The sequence below is a fragment of the Mustela nigripes genome, chromosome X, assembly GCF_022355385.1.
Source record: "Mustela nigripes isolate SB6536 chromosome X, MUSNIG.SB6536, whole genome shotgun sequence".
Classification (NCBI taxonomy): Eukaryota; Metazoa; Chordata; class Mammalia; order Carnivora; family Mustelidae; genus Mustela; species Mustela nigripes.
Window position 1 is genome coordinate 81,271,070 of NC_081575.1, and position 16,744 is coordinate 81,287,813.

At 43.3% G+C, this 16,744-nt stretch overlaps 1 protein-coding gene and 1 long non-coding RNA gene across 3 annotated transcripts in view; both read right to left on the reverse strand.

Annotated features, from left to right (window-relative positions):
* Positions 1-11,320, reverse strand: part of CLCN5 (chloride voltage-gated channel 5) — a 158,489-nt gene extending 147,169 nt beyond the window's left edge. The window contains exons 1-3 of one of the 2 annotated variants that reach the window (XM_059385861.1): positions 11,096-11,320; positions 10,363-10,479; positions 8,649-8,805 (exon numbers count right to left, since the gene is read on the reverse strand). In XM_059385861.1, the coding sequence (XP_059241844.1) occupies positions 8,649-8,664 (16 nt within the window). In that variant the 5' untranslated portion in view covers positions 8,665-8,805; positions 10,363-10,479; positions 11,096-11,320. Of the gene's footprint in view, positions 1-8,648; positions 8,806-10,362; positions 10,480-10,672; positions 10,727-11,095 lie in introns of those variants that run through there. The other variant, XM_059385862.1, reaches the window with a different exon arrangement.
* A 259-nt stretch (positions 11,321-11,579) lies between these two features.
* Positions 11,580-16,744, reverse strand: part of LOC132007716 (uncharacterized) — a 50,815-nt gene continuing 45,650 nt past the window's right edge. The window contains exon 3 of the long non-coding RNA XR_009401420.1: positions 11,580-12,114. This is a non-coding gene — a long non-coding RNA (uncharacterized LOC132007716). The remainder of the gene's footprint in view (positions 12,115-16,744) is intronic.

The following is a 16,744-nucleotide window of genomic DNA, read 5'->3' on the forward strand; positions in this document are numbered from 1 at the left end:
CGGGCTCTCTGCTGGGCAGGGAGCCTGCTTCCTCCTCTCTCTCTCTCTCAAACACTCTGCTTGCCTCTCTGCCTACTTGTGATCTCTCTCTGTCCAATAAATAAAATCTTTTAAAAAAATCCCTTGAAGACTTAAGTTGATGTTTTTTTCTGCCACAATTATAATACAATCAGAACAGCTACAACAGGTGAGTGTTTAATGATTCTCACTCTTGTACATGACCACGAGAAGCAAATATTGTCATATCCTTTTTGCACGTTTTAATAGTAAAGGTGAGTGCCTAACAAGTGGCCAGCAGTGTGCCAAGGTTCTAGATGTATTACCTCATCTCATCCTCCCAATCCTCTTATGAGTAGGTATGATTATTCTAAACCCATTTTACAGATGAGGAAGGTGAAACACGAAGAGATAAAATAACTTGCCCACAGCTAGCAGTGACAGCCAATATACAAACCCAGGGAGTCTGTCTCCTGAGGCTACCCTTGACCCGATGATGAGACAAGCGAAGCTTTCAGAGTTTGGTAACTTCGGCCACCACCTGGCAGCACTGGGTTCAGATTCGGATGTATCAGATTCCAGGGCCCATGCTCCTTCCACAGCCGTCTGCTTGAGAAGGAACGGCTGGCTCTTAGAGAAATATTTTCTGGAAGATTATTTTTGCTTACCCCCCATCTAACCCCCCCCTTTTCTGCCCCGCTAAGGACCTGTAGGAGGTGAGAGTGAAAAGAGACTGAAGAACCCTTCTCTTGGACCTGCCACAGGTGAAACACTCTGCCAGATAAAGAGAAAAAGGGGCAGTTTGCTCTGTGTCCTTACTCCTGCTCTAACAACGCAACTTTTGTTTGAGAGTTGTGTAGATACTAATGTTTTGGTCAACAGGCAGGAACAGATGGCTTCTCGCAGATGATGGTGGTCCAACTCTCAAGCCACACAGCGATCCTGATTTCACACTGAAGCTCTGTCATCAATCCACTAACTGCTTTGTGATGCTCCCCCAGCCTCCATGTGTTAGCTAAATCACCAGAGTGTTTACAAATATACACTGTGATGTGCTAAGAAAAAAAAAATCTGTGAGGTCAAAACATACTTCCTTTAGATCGGGAGTTTCTCATTGCTACTATCTGTTTTACTACAGTTTTCCTCTGCCTTATGTTCATGCTTACCCTGACATATTTTGCTACCTCCTCTTATTATGTAATCCCACGTCAGATGAACGGTAATTTCCCAATTTTTGCACAATCTCCCTGCCTGTCCCCACTCTCACTCCCAAAAGAGTTTCTGGAGTCAATAGGAGAGACGGCCAAAAATCACAAGAGTACTTAAGGAAGTACTAGTAGCAAAAAAACTGCTCTGACCAAAGGCTTGGGGGTCTTGGGTTCTTTTTTTTTTTAATGTTGGGGGAGGGCATAGAGTGCCTGAAGAAACTGTCCAGAAGCCCACACAATTCACTCCTCATTCGTGACGCTATTGTTGTATATTGCATTTTCAAATAACTTATTTTTTAAATTTTATTTATTTATTTGACAGAGATCACAGGTAGGCAGAGAGGCAGGCAGAGAGAGAGGAGGAAGCAGGCTCCGTGAAGAGCAGAGAGCCCGATGCGGGACTCAATCCCAGGACCCTGGGATCATGACCAGAGCCAAAGGGAAAGGCTTTAACCCACTGAGCCAGCCAGGTGCCCACTTATTTTTTTATTATAAAAGTAATACATACTCATTGTATAAAATCTGGAAAATAAAAGACCAAACAAGAGGGGGAAAAAGTGCATCCTACTACCTGGAGATAGCCACTTTAACAACTTTGGTTCCTTCCATTCCATATTTATCATTACATTCACAGGCGTGTAACATGTGAACACACAGAAATACATATAATCTCACACTTAAATTAAAAAGACAGAAATGGAATAGTACCATATTTTTTCACTGTATCATGAAGATTTTTCTCAGCATAAGTCTTGATATTTAATGGCCAGATGTTTTACTATGTGGACCTGCCATAATTTACTCACATTCCCCTACTATGGAAACTATGTCTTCAGTTTTTCACTATTATAAATATGACAATATGTAAAGTTGTGCACATTTATCAGAGATTTCCTTCAGAAGTTACACTTTTTAAAAACAATTATCAAGGAATCCATATTAGTTACAGAAAAATTGGAAGATACAAATAAGCAAAAACAACTGTCAAATAAGCAAAAACAAAGTCAACTGTAATTTCTTTTTTAATACTTTTGTGTACATCCCCTCAGATTTTTCTTTATATCATACGCACATAGACACAAACACATATATTAAAATGGGGTCATACTGGGCACCTGGGTGGCTCAGTGGGTTAAGCCTCTGCCTTCAGCTCAGGACATGACCGCAGGATCCTGGAATCGAGCCCCACATTGGGCTCTCCGCTCAGCGGGGAGCCTGCTTCCCCCTCTGTCTCTCTGCCTGCCTCTCTGCCTATGATCTCTCTCTCTAATAAATAAATAAAATCTTATAAAAATGGGGTCAGATTATTAAGAAATGATAGTTACTAATAATAGTTACCATGTATTGACCACTACCACATGCCAGCCACTGTGATTTCCTCATATTCCCACCATCCACCCTCTCTGTGTTAGCTCCACCATTCCCAAACTTGTCTACACATTGAAGTCACCCAGGGAGCTTCAAAACTCCTGAAGGCTGCATCCAGTCCCCAAAGATTATGGCTTTTAATCAGCTGGGTGAGACCTGCACCTGGGAGGGTTTAAGAGCTCCCCAGGTGATCCTAGTGGGTGTACGAGTTGGGAACTATTGGGTTCACTACAATTTTTTCCCTTTCTTACTAACAACATCACCCAGCTGATAAAGCTGGGATTTCAACCCATCTCTAAACCCAGAGCCCAGACTTTTTTTTTTAAGATCTATTTATTTATTTGTCAGAGAGAGATAGACAGAGAGAGAGAGAGAGAAAGAGAGAGAGCAAGCAAACAGGGGGAGCAGCAGGCAGAGGGAGAAGCAAGCTCCCCACTGAGCAAGGAGCCTGATACGGGACTCAATCCCAGGACCCCAGGATCATGACCGGAGCAGAAGGCAAACGCCCAGCCAACTGAGCCACCCAGGCGTCCCAACATTTTTTTCTTTTTCTTTTCTTTTCTTTTCTTTTCTTTCTTTCTTTCTTTCTTTTTTTTTTTTTTTTTTGAGTATGGTTGACGCACAATGTTAGATTAGTTTCAGGTGTACAATACAGTGAGCCCACAAGTCTATCCCTTATGCTGTGCTTCACCTCAAATATAGCTCTCATCTGTCACCACGCAACTGTCACCACACAATGGTCACCACACAACTGTCACCATGCAATGGTGTGTTACTATACCACTGACTATATTCCCTATGCTGTGCCTTTCATCCCCGGAGCCAACACTTTTAACTATGGATAATCTGGGATCTGCTTCCCCCACCACCACTCACATAACATCACACTATGGACCTATGTTCTATGTTAATAAGGAGAACTCAACATTATCCTTTTTGGTAACTATAGTATTCCACTGCATCGCTCTCTCAGAATGCAAACGTTACCAATTTTTCCCCACTTCAAAAATGGTGCAATGAATATCCTTATTGACATACCTTTGTGCACATCCTTAATTACTTCCTTGGGATAAATCCCCCCCCCCAAAAAAACAATGCTGGGTCAAAAGGTAAATATGGTTTTTAAAGCTTCTGATAAACACTGCCAAACTCATGTTCCCACTAGAAGTGTATCAGAATGCCTGCTTCCTCATGTCCTTGCCAGCACTGAATTGTGTCATTCCTTTTTAATTTTTGCAAATTATATTGGAGCAAATGGTATGCCATCCTAAATCTCCCTTGACTACCACTGAGAACATTTTTCACATTAATGGGCCATTTAGATTTCTTCTTCTTTTTTTTTTTTTTAAAGATTTTATTTATTTATTTGACAGAGAGAAATCACAAGTAGAAGGAGAGGCAGGCAGAGAGAGAGAGAGAGAGAAGCAGGCTCCCTGCTGAGCAGAGAGCCCGATGCGGGACTCGATCTCAGGACCCTGAGATCATGACCTGAGCCGAAGGCAGCGGCTTAACACACTGAGCCACCCAGGCGCCCTAGATTTCTTCTTTTATGTATTTTCCTATTCCCATCCTTTGCTAGTCGAACACTTATGTTTTTCTTATTGCTCTGTAAGTCTTTATGTATTAAGAATAATGAGTCTTGTTGCAATTGCTTCCAGTTTTTTCATTAACTGTATGGTTTTCGGAGGAACTTTTAAATTTTCATATAGTTGATTATATTGTTTTATTCTTTATTTTACCTTTAATATTATGCATACAAATATCTTCCCTACCCCACAATTATATGTTCTCCTATATTTCTGAGTTCCATTACCATCCCTTTTTTAAAAAGTTTTAATTCTTTAATGTAGCCGTTCCCAAACAGAATTACTGAGCAGAATTGCTTACAGAGGTTTGTTGTTTGTTTGTTTTTTTAAATGCTCAGGTCCCAAGACTGAACCACAATTTAGGGGCCTACGACCTGAGCAGGCACCTTTCTAAAAGCACTATGGACAATTCTGAGGCACTCCCTACTAAAAAGAAACACTATTTTCATCTTCTAAATTTATATTGGTGTCATTTTTTCCAAATTACTTCGGGACATTTGTTCAATAAATCATTTCGTGAATTTGAAATGTTCCCTTTATCCTAGTTGGCAAGCTCCATGAAAGCAGAGACCGTACCCGTTTTACTAACCACAGCACCTCCAGGGCTCAGCACAATGCCTGGTGCAAGCTGGTGCCTAATGACAACCAAATAAAGAAATAATACCCGACCACATATCTTCAACCTCATGCCACCCCAAACTGGCTAGTCCTCTTGTCAATAATTCTTGACCATTAGACCAAGAAAACTGATGGTATTGATGATGACCCTGAGTTACCAAAAATATTAAATTTGGCCCTGTAGACTCTGTTTAAAGGAGCCAGGAAATGTGTTAGTGGGCTTCATCGAATGAAGTCAATAATGCCAGCCATGTTTAAGAGGTATGGGAATTCTGATAAAGTTCTCCAAGGAAGGGTGCCGCTGGGTGTCTCAGTGAGTTAAAGCCTCTGCCATCGGCTCAGGTCATGATCCCAGGGTCCTGGGATCAAGCCCCGCAACCAAGCTCTCTGCTCAGAAGGGAGCTTGCTTCCCCTCACCCTCTCTGCCTGCTTCTCTACCTACTTGTGATCTCTGTCAAATAAATAAATAAAAATCTTTTTAAAAAGAAAAAAATTGGGGGCGCCTGGGTGGCTCAGTGGGTTAAGCCGCTGCCTTCGGCTCAGGTCATGATCTCAGGGTCCTGGGATCGAGTCCCGCATCGGGCTCTGTGCTCAGCAGGGAGCCTGCTTCCTCCTCTCTCTCTCTCTCTGCCTGCCTCTCTGCCTACTTGTGATCTCTCTCTGTCAAATAAATAAATAAATAAATAAATCTTTAAAAGAAAAAAATTTTCTCCAAGGAGGAGCTAGACAACATTGACCCCAGAGGCTGAGACCTGGCTTCCTCTGGCTCTTAGAGTTCCTCAACTAGCTCTAGAAACTGACTCAGAGCTTCCTTGAGCTGAGAACAGACCCACACATTCCCTCTTCTGTGAGCCCATGGAAAGAAAATTGGAATAGGGAACCAGGACACCTGGGTTTTAGTCCTGTCACCACTATCAACCTGTCTGAGTATGGGCATATCACTTAACCTCTGGGGTTGGGCTAGATGTTTTCTAAGGATGCTTTAGAGGTTTTCTAAGAATTGAAACCTCTACTTAAAGACCCAAACAGATGACCACAGGGCAGGGCTTCCAAGGACAACCTGAAACTCCCTCCACAGAACAGGGCCTCAGGCCCACCTCAGGCTAGAGCAAAATAATAGTGACAACAATAGCAGTAGTCATATAAGTAGTAGCCATAGTAATGGTAGTAACAACAGCAGCTACTGCTAAATTTTAATGACCACTTACTATATGCTGGGCAATATTCTGTCTTACTACTAAGAATAAAGGCATACACTTAACACGGCACTTACAAAGTCCTAAGTGCTTTACGTAGATTAATCTTCAAAATGACTCTATAAGATGAGTTCTATTATTATTCTCATTTTACAAAGGTGGAAACTGAGGAAATCTGAGAAACAGAGAGGTTAAGGGACTTGCCCAAGGTCTCACAGCTATCATGTGATAGAACCAGCAGAAGCGACCCTAAAACCATATTTTTAACCATACAGCCAGCCACACTATCATTATACTACACTTGTCAGTTCGGAGGTTGCACAACAACAAAGAATAAGTCACAATTATAGGGAATACTCCCCTCTTCACTAATGGTAGAAAAATTCGGTTTTACTCCAATGTCATTTTAAGCAGATCCAGTTTCAGGGCTGAGAGAGCAAAATACATTATTTATTAAGAAAATGGGCCATTTTATTAAGAACTGGCACCCATTAAAATGTTTTTATTAGAAAATAAATAAATCATTAACTACTAACGACATTTCCCATTAAACAGAGAAAAAAAATACAAGCTCTTTCTGCGTCATTCCGAACAAAACTTTAGATCCCCACCCGCACCAACTTCAGTTCTCTACTCCCAGCACTATCTTTTAATCATGGACCTGACAGCCCACAGGTGTCCCAAGCAAAAGAGGCCAAACCAAAGTCGGTACTCTAACTTCCCATCATCCCCATGCCCTTGTGACCTCCTCCCATGGTCAGCTCTGTGGCTGGCATCACCAGTCTCAAACACCCTAACTGGGTGTCAGCCTGGGCTGTCCCCCAGCCACATCCAGTCACAGGACAGTTCTAGAATTCATCCCGTGGCTCTCTGTCCCTGCTGCCCCTGCTTCTGCTCAGACCACCGCCTCCTTCCCTCAACTACTCTACCAAAAACCTTCCAACCGGTTCTTGGCTTGCTTTCTCTCTAGCTCCAACTTCACCTTAACACTGCTGCCAAAGTAATCTTTCTAAAACAAAATCTGATTATGTTACTTCCCTGTTTAGGATCTTTGTCTCCCGGATAAAGTGTAAAATCCTTCCTAGAACATACAAGGTTCTTTATTATCTGGCCTCCGACTACCTTCCCAGCTTCATCCGAGGTCGTGGCCCACACATCTCACACAAGGCAAACGGAGTAACTTGGAAGTTCCCAAACAGTGCTTCTCTGTCCTGCCCAGAATGCAATTCTCTCATTTGCCCATCTGGCAAACTCCCACTCATTTTTTTCAGATCAGCTCAAAATTCAAAATTCGGCATGCTTTTCTCTAGGCTTCCGTCACATTTTGCACCTCTCCCTATTCCGACACGTAATTCAACCTAACCCAATTATTTGTTTAGATGTCACTCTTTCCCATAAGACGAGGAGCCCTCTAGGTCTCTGTTCTACGCATCTCTGTACCATGCTTGTTGAATAAAAGAATGTCTCAGGATTTGAACAGTAATTTCCAAACTGCTCCTGATCAGCATCCACTGTGTTCGTCAAAGCAAAGCAATACAGGCCAAATCCCATTTCTTTTTTTCTTTTTTTTAAGATTTTATTTATTTGTCCGAGAGAAAGTATGAGGAAACAAGCAGGGAGAAGGGCAGGCAGATGGAGAAGCAGACTCCCTGCTGAGCAAGGAACCTGATGTGGGGCTCAATCCCACATGACCTGAGCTAAAGGCAGATGCTTAACCAACTGAGCCTCCCAGGCATCCCCAAATCCCATTTCAATAAACATCTTCAAACCGACAATCCTTGTACATCAAAACTATGTTACATTTGTGTGCCTTCACACCTGAAGGCATAACCAGCAGGAGACAGTTTTAACAGATACTTCAGAGAACCAACAAACCTACCTGTTGAAAATTTATAGCTATTCAAGTTCTTGCATATTCTGCTCCACCTAAGTGATCCTTAACCTTTTATGGGTCATAGACCAGTTTGGACAGCATTTGTCTATCATTTCTTAAACCCACATGCCCTTTGGAGAAACATAAAAATCCCACATACCCCCAGAAATGCTGATATAGTCTCCCAAATGCACAGTCCTCATCCCCACCAAAAATAAAAAATAACTTCGTATGTGGTAGGAATTCTCAGGTTCACAAGAGATGTAAACCCATCAGGCAAGATATCCCTGAGTTTTGCTCTTGGGTAGTTCACATTGTTAAAATAGGAATTTTCCTTGTATCACCAAATATAAACATTATAACAGTAAATATGCTTTAAAGTCTTTATGGGGAAGAGGAAGCCAGAGAGGTGCTGACATCTGTCTCCCCCACTGTCGGAACCTTATGATAGGAATTTGCCGGAAACAAATGAAAAACACAAATATGAAAAAAAAATCCTCTGTTTCCTCACATATAACACCCCAAAAGCACATGTTCAAATGAAGGGAGCTCTTTGAAATGCTTCTGGCATTACATTTTCCAGCTTACTTCCCTCTCCCTACCCCTCCACCCCTACCTTAAAATTCATTAAACTTCTAGCCAGCAGCAACTTCTTTTAAATTAATATCCTTTGTCTTTGTGGAGACAAAGGGTTAAATTAAAGAAACAGCTGGCTGCCTGCCACTGGCTTGGGGGGTTGGGTTGGGATGGAGGACAGAGGAGGAAGAAAAACCAGTCAGAGAAATAAGTGCTGATCTCTTACCCTGCCACATGGCCATCTTGATCCTGTCCTCTCCCACGTTGGGGGTCACACACTCAGTTTCCCAAATTCCTCCAGTTTTATAAGGAGGCTTGAATGGGATGTAGATGGAACAGCAGCTGCGTGGCCTTGTTTCTTGCAAGCAGCTCACGCCCTGAACCTGAAAATGTGAACAGAAAAATGAATACCTAAATGAAAAAAAAAACATTTCAAATCCTTAAAAGTTACCTCCTGTCCCTCTTTGAACCTCTCTTTCGAGGATATGCACACAGGAGCAATGTCAAGTTTCTCCCAGCAAGGTATCGCCTTAAAAAGACAGATTGGGGGGGTGGCACCTGGGTGGCTCAGTGGGTTAAAGCCTCTGCCTTCAGCTCAGGTCATGATCCCAGGGTCCTGGGACCAAGCCGAGCCCCGCAATGGGCTCTCTGCTCAGGGGGGAACCTGCTTCCCCCTCTCTCTCTGCCTACTTGTGATCTCTGTCAAATAAATAAATAAAATCTTTAAAACAAAAAAAGAACGGGAAGATCTAGAGTCAGTTACTATGGACACTGAGTGCTGTCCAATTCTGCATGAAACACTGGATCTTCAGTAAATGGGTTTCAGAATCTCAAAGGATGGGTGGTTGAGTGAGATAACCACTAAATGTTCTTTCCTACTCTGAAGCTCCACAGTGTAGGGAATGAAGAACCAATGCCCTCACCTACCCACCCCCCAACACCAACTTTACATTAAAAAATTAGTAGATAGGAAAACAAATTTTGTAATACTTCAAGTTTTAGAACAGCCCCTGTATCAGGATGGAAAAGAAAGGAAGCATAATAAAGAAAAGAGCAATGCCCTTTGGGTCATGGTTCTTCCTCTATGCTTCGTTATACTTTCCCACACTTTCCCAATGTCCTATAGGTAGCATATACTTCTTTCATATTCAGGGGAAAGAAGAACCAAAGACAAAAAAAAAAGTAAAAACAGAATGCTAATTTAAGTACAACCAAATTAATTCAGCTAATTCCTAAATTTACAGCGTCCAAGTCAGTCTTAGGGACAACACAATTTTCAAGGATAGGAAAGGAGCTAGGAATGAGAAGGAGGCGAAGAAGTATCTACTTCATTTGATTCAGTGGCTTAATATATTAAACAAAGTGCTGGCCACTTAAGTTCTTAATTAATAAACTGGTCTTCCTTATTTAGCATACAAGCCATCTGCTTTGTCTAAGAAAAAGTCCTCACCTTTTTGGAGTTGGTCAACATGAAATTACATTTTGCGATTTCCATCGCTTAGACCAGCAACACCTCCACCCTGGAAGTGAAAATGGTAACACGCATACACTAAAGACTAATACGAACTTGAGAATCATCATTTTGGTCTTTCTTAATGACTTTTTTTTTTTAAAGGACAAGAGTGTCAATGTGTACACAGTCCCAAAAGCACCCATAGAGAAAAAACAATGCTTTAGATAAGGAAAGGTTCCCAAAGTCCAAGAAAACTTAGGAACTCAGAAGTCCAATGATGAATTCACCAGGAAAAAAGCGCTCTTATGACTTATCTGGAACCTGGGACAGTTTGTTTTGGTTTGTCTTCCCACCCACCCCCCTTATTTCGTGTACAGTTAAGTAGTGGTCCGCGCCTCGTGGGACCAGGCGAAATTTAACATCTCTGAAGTTAAACCCGGGTAGTTGCTAATAAATGTATGAAGATGACTGTAAAGCAGATTCTTACTGGATTTTTACGCTCCACGGTTGTCGATTTCCCTCACTTATTCGGGGTAGCTTACACTGACGTTATCTCACGGGCACACGGACAACTTCGCTTGGCACTCCAGGAAACTGATTTGCTCTGAAATATTAAGAAAGGTAAACGTGCATCAGCGTGAAGGTAAAGCTTTCCCCTTCGCAGTGAAGGCGCTCCAACGCAAGCCTAGAAAGCCTGGAGAGAACAAGCTACCCGCGTGAATGGGTGGGGGGAGGAAAACTCGCAGCACCGACTTTTCTGAGAGCCCAGAGTCCACTTCGCAAAGACCCACACAAACCTGCGAGTCCAGAGCAGGAGGAAGAACGGGGCCTCGACAGAGCTTCACCAACCCAAACCACTCTGCCCCAGTCCTGGAAAGGGGACGCCTTGCAGCCAGCCTCCCCCCCATTCAAAAGCGGGACGGGCTTGGCGCCGCTCCGCGAGAAAACTTCACTGGGACAGCGCAGGGACCCTCGCTCGCAGAATAGGGCAGGGCTCGCGGGAAGATGCCGCCCTGCACTGGCTAGAACTAGCCGGTCTAACTCCTCCGAGTGCCAGGCGGCGGCGGCCGGGCAAGGGGAACCCCCATCTCCGGGGGGCCGAGCCAGCGGAGGAACGCTTTCCCCGTGTCGCTGCTCTCTGGAGGTGCTCCGCGAGCCGGCCGGGGGGCCAGCGGCCCACGAAGGACCTGTTGGGAAAGCGACAGCCCATCTGTCTTTACCTGTCGCCGAGGTCGGGGGCGGCGGAGCCGGTGTCGACCGCCGGCCGGCCGAGCGCTCAGACGGCTCTGGCGTCCAGGACACCAAGCTGAGCTAGCGCCCCACGTAGCCTGCAGAGCTTCATTCACAGCCCAGCCGGGAGGAGGGGGAGCGGAGCGGGCCCGCGGCTCATGTGACAGGCGCCTCGCAAGTGTCGGCCAAGCAGAGCCAAGGTCTGCGCGTGCGCGCCCAGGCCGGCCTTCTCCAGGCACCTCGGCCCAGCCCGGGCTGGGGGTGAGGCGAGCAGGGGAGGCGGCCGGGCGGAGAAAGCGGCGAAGGAGGAGTTTCCGCATGCGCAGCCGCGGTAGGTCGGCCCCGCTTGCTGCCATATTTAATGAGGACTGGGCGGGTCCTTAACTCAGTGCAGGGCGTGCCAATTGCGCTTGAAAAAGAAACGCTCCTTTATGTTTCACCGTTTCCAGCCTGGGCTACGGTTCTTTGGGGTTTTGTCCTTAGAATGGAACTGTTTATCCTGAACTTCTGGTCCACGGGACAGCTAGTAGTAATCTAATACTAATTACATTAGCTCACATATTTGGAGCCTCTAATTATGTGCCAGGCACTGCTCTAAGCCCTTAACTCATTTTCATCTCATTTAATGCCCGCAATAACCACACTGGGGTACGTACTATTATTCTCCACTTTTATTCATGAGAAAACGGGGCCACAAAAAGATTAAGTAACTTGCCTGAGCTCACATAAGAGGAGTAAGAATAATGATGGAATATAGTGATGCTCTTAACAATCAACTGGATCTTCATTGCAACATTGGATAATCTGCGCAGCGGTTTTCAAGGAGGCTCAGAAATCAGGACTCCTGGGTGGCTCAGTCGGTTGGGCCGCTGCCTTCAGCTCGGGTCATGATCCCAGAGTCCTGGAATTGAGTCCCACATCACTCCTTGCTTGGCGGAGAGCCTGCTTCTCTCTCCGCCTTTGCCTGCTTGTGTGCGCTCTCTGTCTCTCTCTGACAAATAAATAAAATCTTAAAAAAAAAAAAGAAAAAATCACAGGCCTCACTTAAGTGGCAGAACTGAGCGTCCAACCCAGGTCTACCTAGGATTGTAAGAAACAGCCCCTCATTTTACAGAAAAGAAAATAGGCCAGAGGAGTGCATTGGCTTTTTAAGGTGATCCTGCTAGTTAGTTATCAGCAGAACTGATATCGGAATCCATATAATCAATCCAGGTAATCTAAAAGTCAGGCTTTTTGACCACTGCATTGAAGAAGACCACCCACAAGAGAAACCATGGGGGCACTTCAGCAAACAAAGAAAAGCAGTCACTACAGAATTTGAGGGAATGGTGGAGTTTAGATAGATTTTAAATGAAGGATTGTTTTGGGGAAGTGGGAAGCAGGACTGTGTGAAGGGGTCAACATCAGGTCTGGACTGTGAAATGAACCCAGAGGACTGTTTCCTTGGAAACCACCAAGTAAAAATAGATGTGGAATGTTGTGTCCAGATACCCCTTATCCAGAGCTCTACACCTGGATAGGAAATCAAGGCTGCATCTTCGGGTCCAAGAACCTTATGTCCTCCAGACAAATGTGGGATGTTTTATTCTCGTTGGTATGATTTCAAACAGCAAAGTCTCTGATAGTCTGTGATTGTAGAGAACAAAGTTTCTTGCTGAATAAAGAAAAGGTGGTGGTCACTCAAAGGGGGTTGTTATCAGTTTACAGCTGCACGTGTCTTTGGGAGAAATATTGTTCCCTATAAAATCTGCAGCTGGCTTTATCTGTGTCTGTTACTCCAGCCTGATGAATAGCCAGATTTTAGTTTTCTTGGTCCAAGCTCATTTTTACTTTCTCACCTGGTAGCGTTTAGTCCCTGCCTTCAGGCACTCACAGTCTAACAGGTGGGTGGGTGGGTGCGTGGGAGATACCCATAAGTAACTAGAAAGAATCCAGGGAAAGTTATACTGAGTCCTCTGATAAAAGTAAATCCAAGTGGAGATAGTAACTTGTGCAAAGGAAATCACCTATGAGGACGTGTAAGTATCCTGTATGATTGAAGCTTAGGGTAGGGAAGTGTCAGGGAGAAACAGCCAGAAATTCAGGCCAAATTTTAGAGGATCCTGAATGTCAGACTGAGATTTGTACTTAATTCAGAAAGTGATTGAGAAAGAATTAAGGTTTTTGAGCAAGAGAATCCCATTATTGGAACTCTTCTTTAAAAAACTGAATCTGGTGATGCCTGGGTGGCTCAGTCAGTTAAGCGGCTGCCTTTGGCTCATGTCATGATCCCAGGGTTGTGGGATCAAGCCCCTCATCAGGCTCTCTGCTCAGCGGCGAGCCTGCTTCCCCTTCTCTCTCTGTCTGCCTCTCTGCCTACTTGTGATTTCTCTGTCAAATAAATAAATAAAATCTTTAAAAAAAAAAGTTAATCTGGCGGCGGAGCCACCTGGGTGGCTCAGACAGTTGGGCATCTGTCGTTCGCTCAGGTCATGATCCTGGAGTCGCAGGATCGAGTCCCAAGTTCTGAGTCCCGAGTTGGGCACCTACTCAGCTGGGAGTCTGCTTCTCCCTCTGACCTCCCCCCGTCATGCTTTCTCTCTCTCTTGCTCTCTCTTAAATAAATAAATAAAATCTTTCTTTTTTTTTTTTTTTAAGTGAATCTGGGGTGATTGTTCAAAGAGAGGTTCATTTGTTTGGTTTTCTCATTGCAAAATAGGAAAATCCAGAGCTTATTTGTAGGTTGAGCAGGAAGAGCCACTGGTGAAACCGAAACTGAAGAGGCAAGAAAAGGGAGGGATAAATAATGGAGTAAAATACGTGGAGATAGAAATGTGATGCAAAACAGAAGCTAATCTTGGAAAAGATGCCTTTTCCTCTGATAGAAGAAGAAGAGAGGTTGAAGGACAGCAATCTGGTTGGAAGCAGACTTGTCATGAAGCTACCTCTGTAGAGTGAGCAGATATAAATTTATTTGGGAGAGCTTGGGCAAGAGTGATGGTGAAGTTGGAGAGGGCTGCAGTACACAAATATTACCACTTGGTGTCGCCACTGACTGCTGACAGGTTGGAGGAAAAGGTTATTTCACCTTTTGTGAATTGCAAAAGAAAATGGTATGAGAATGGGCTCTGGACCCAGACTGCCTGGGCTCAGAACCAAATAGACTCAGACACTTAATAGTTGTGTCACCTTGTTCAAGTTACCTAATTCCATTCTGTTGCAGGGTTTTTATTTGTAAAATGAGATAATAGGATACAAGATACTAATATATATAAAATAGAAAAAGATTAACACTCAATAAATGTCAGTTAGTATTACTATTAATGATGATAATGATAATGAATTCTCTTTCAGCCTTTGGCTCCACAAGACTTGCAGGAGCTAATTCTGTGGCAAGTAATAAATACCTATACAACAATACCTTGCCAAGTGAAGTAGTTAGAATGTAGTGCTAATGAAGCAAAGTTAATAATTTAATCAAGAGTTATAGATTCTGTTCACTCCGTGTTCTCTTCCCCCTGAGATCCTTGGCTAGGTGTCCCACATGTGAGCGTACGTGGTCACAAAGGAATCTGGCCAAAAGAGTGTAGCTAAATCAACATAAATGAGTTCTCTGCTTTCCTCCCACCTCTGTGGAAGGAATTTTTAAGAATATTCCCACCTGAATGCAAGCTGGTGCAACCACTCTGGAAAACCGTGTGACGGTTCCTCAAAAAACTGAAAATAGAGCTACCCTATGACCCAGCAATTGCACTACTGGGTATATATCTTAAAGATACAAATGTGTTGCTCTGAAGGGGCACGTGCACTTGAATGTTTATAGCAGCAATGTCCACAATAGCCAAACTATGGAAAGAACCTAGATGTCCACCAACAGATGAATGGATAAAGAAGATGTGGTATATATACACAACGGAATACTATGCAGCCATCAAAAGAAATGAAATCTTGCCATTTGCGATGATGTGGATGGAACTAGAGGGTATTTTGCTTAGTGAAATAAGTCAATCGGAGAAAGACAACTTTCATATGATCTCCCCTGTTATGAAGAAGTGGAGATGCAATGTGGGGGGGTTGGGGAGTAGGAAAAGAAAAAATGAAAGAAGGTGGGATTGGGAGGGAGAGAAACCATAAAAGACTCAATCTCAAAAAATAGACTGAGGGTTGCTGGGGGGAGGGAGGACGGGCGAAGGTGGTGGGGATATGGACATTGGGGAGGGTATGTGCTATGATGAGTGCTGTGAAATGAGTAAACCTGGCGATTCACAGACCTGTACCCCTGGGGCTAATAATACATTATATGTTTATTTAAAAAAATAAATTTAATTTTAAAAAAGTAAAAAAAAGATATATCATAAATTATACAAAATTTAAAAATTTTTTTTAAAAAGAAGAATGTTCCCACCCACCCCCCCATAGTGGTCAACAGATTGGGTCAAAAGCCATGTCAGGTCTTATAAAGCAAAAAGTAAACACAACATGCTCTTGAAAGTTAACTATAAAGAAAGAATAAAACAGTAAACTTCTCTGTAAAATAAAAGGCAGCCCTTGAAAGTGAATTTTGCAAAAGCAAAAGCCCCAGAACAATATCTCACTGCCGCATATCAAATGTCCTGTCTAAAGCAGCCCTATCTTTAGTTTTGAAATCGTCATTGCAAACACAGACTGAAAGTTACATAAGTATATAGCCATATGAAGTAGTGAATGAATGTTTCTGGTGTTATTCTTAATTTATTTGTTCCACAGTTTGTTTGAACCCTTCCTGTTGTGCCAGGCACCATGTTAGCCCATAGGGATACTGGTTTTAAAATAAAATATCTGGGGTGCCCCCAGAAATGCCTTAGATAGTTCTGGAAAAATGGGGCCGAATGAAAGGAAATGAACAACGTCCTCTAGTTTGGGGGCTCCATCGAAGCAGTAGGTTAGAAAATTCCGAAAACAGAGTGATCTGGGATTATTTGTAATTGCTCTGTATCTGGATAGCTGAGCATCAAAATTAACAAAGGGTCTGTATGTCAATAATGGTAACTAACCCCATGACTGGAGAAACACTAATGAAAATTACAGTGAGATACCATTGGTAAAGTATAAAAACATTGGCAATGCACTGTGTTGACAAAGCTGGGATGGGGAAGTCCTCTCATAAATTGCTGATGGGAGGGCAACTAGTCAATTGAGGGCAATTTTTGCGGTAACTATAAGAAGTACAAATACATGAGACTTTCATACCAAAATTCTATTTCTAGGAATTTCTCCTCCAGTTATGTTTGCATTGATATAAACTGTTATGTGTGCAAGGCTGGTTATTCACTGTAGCGTGTGTATAATAACAAAAAATGATGGGGGCTTGGGTGGCTCACTCGGATAAGTGACCTTCGGCTCAGGTCATGATCTCAGGGTACTGGATGGAGTCATGCTGGGCGAGAAGCCTGCTTCTCCCTCTGCCTGCCTCTCTCCCCTGCTTGTGCTTTCCTGCTCTCTCCCTTTCTCTCAAATAAATAAATAAAATCTTTTAAAAAATAACAAAAAATGAGAAGCAACCAGATCCATCAAGAGAGGACTGACCAAATAAATACTGGTATGTCTACCCAATGAGAAAACTCTTTATGTACTCATACATAAAGATCTATGAAAAAGCAAGATGTGGAGCCGAGTACTTT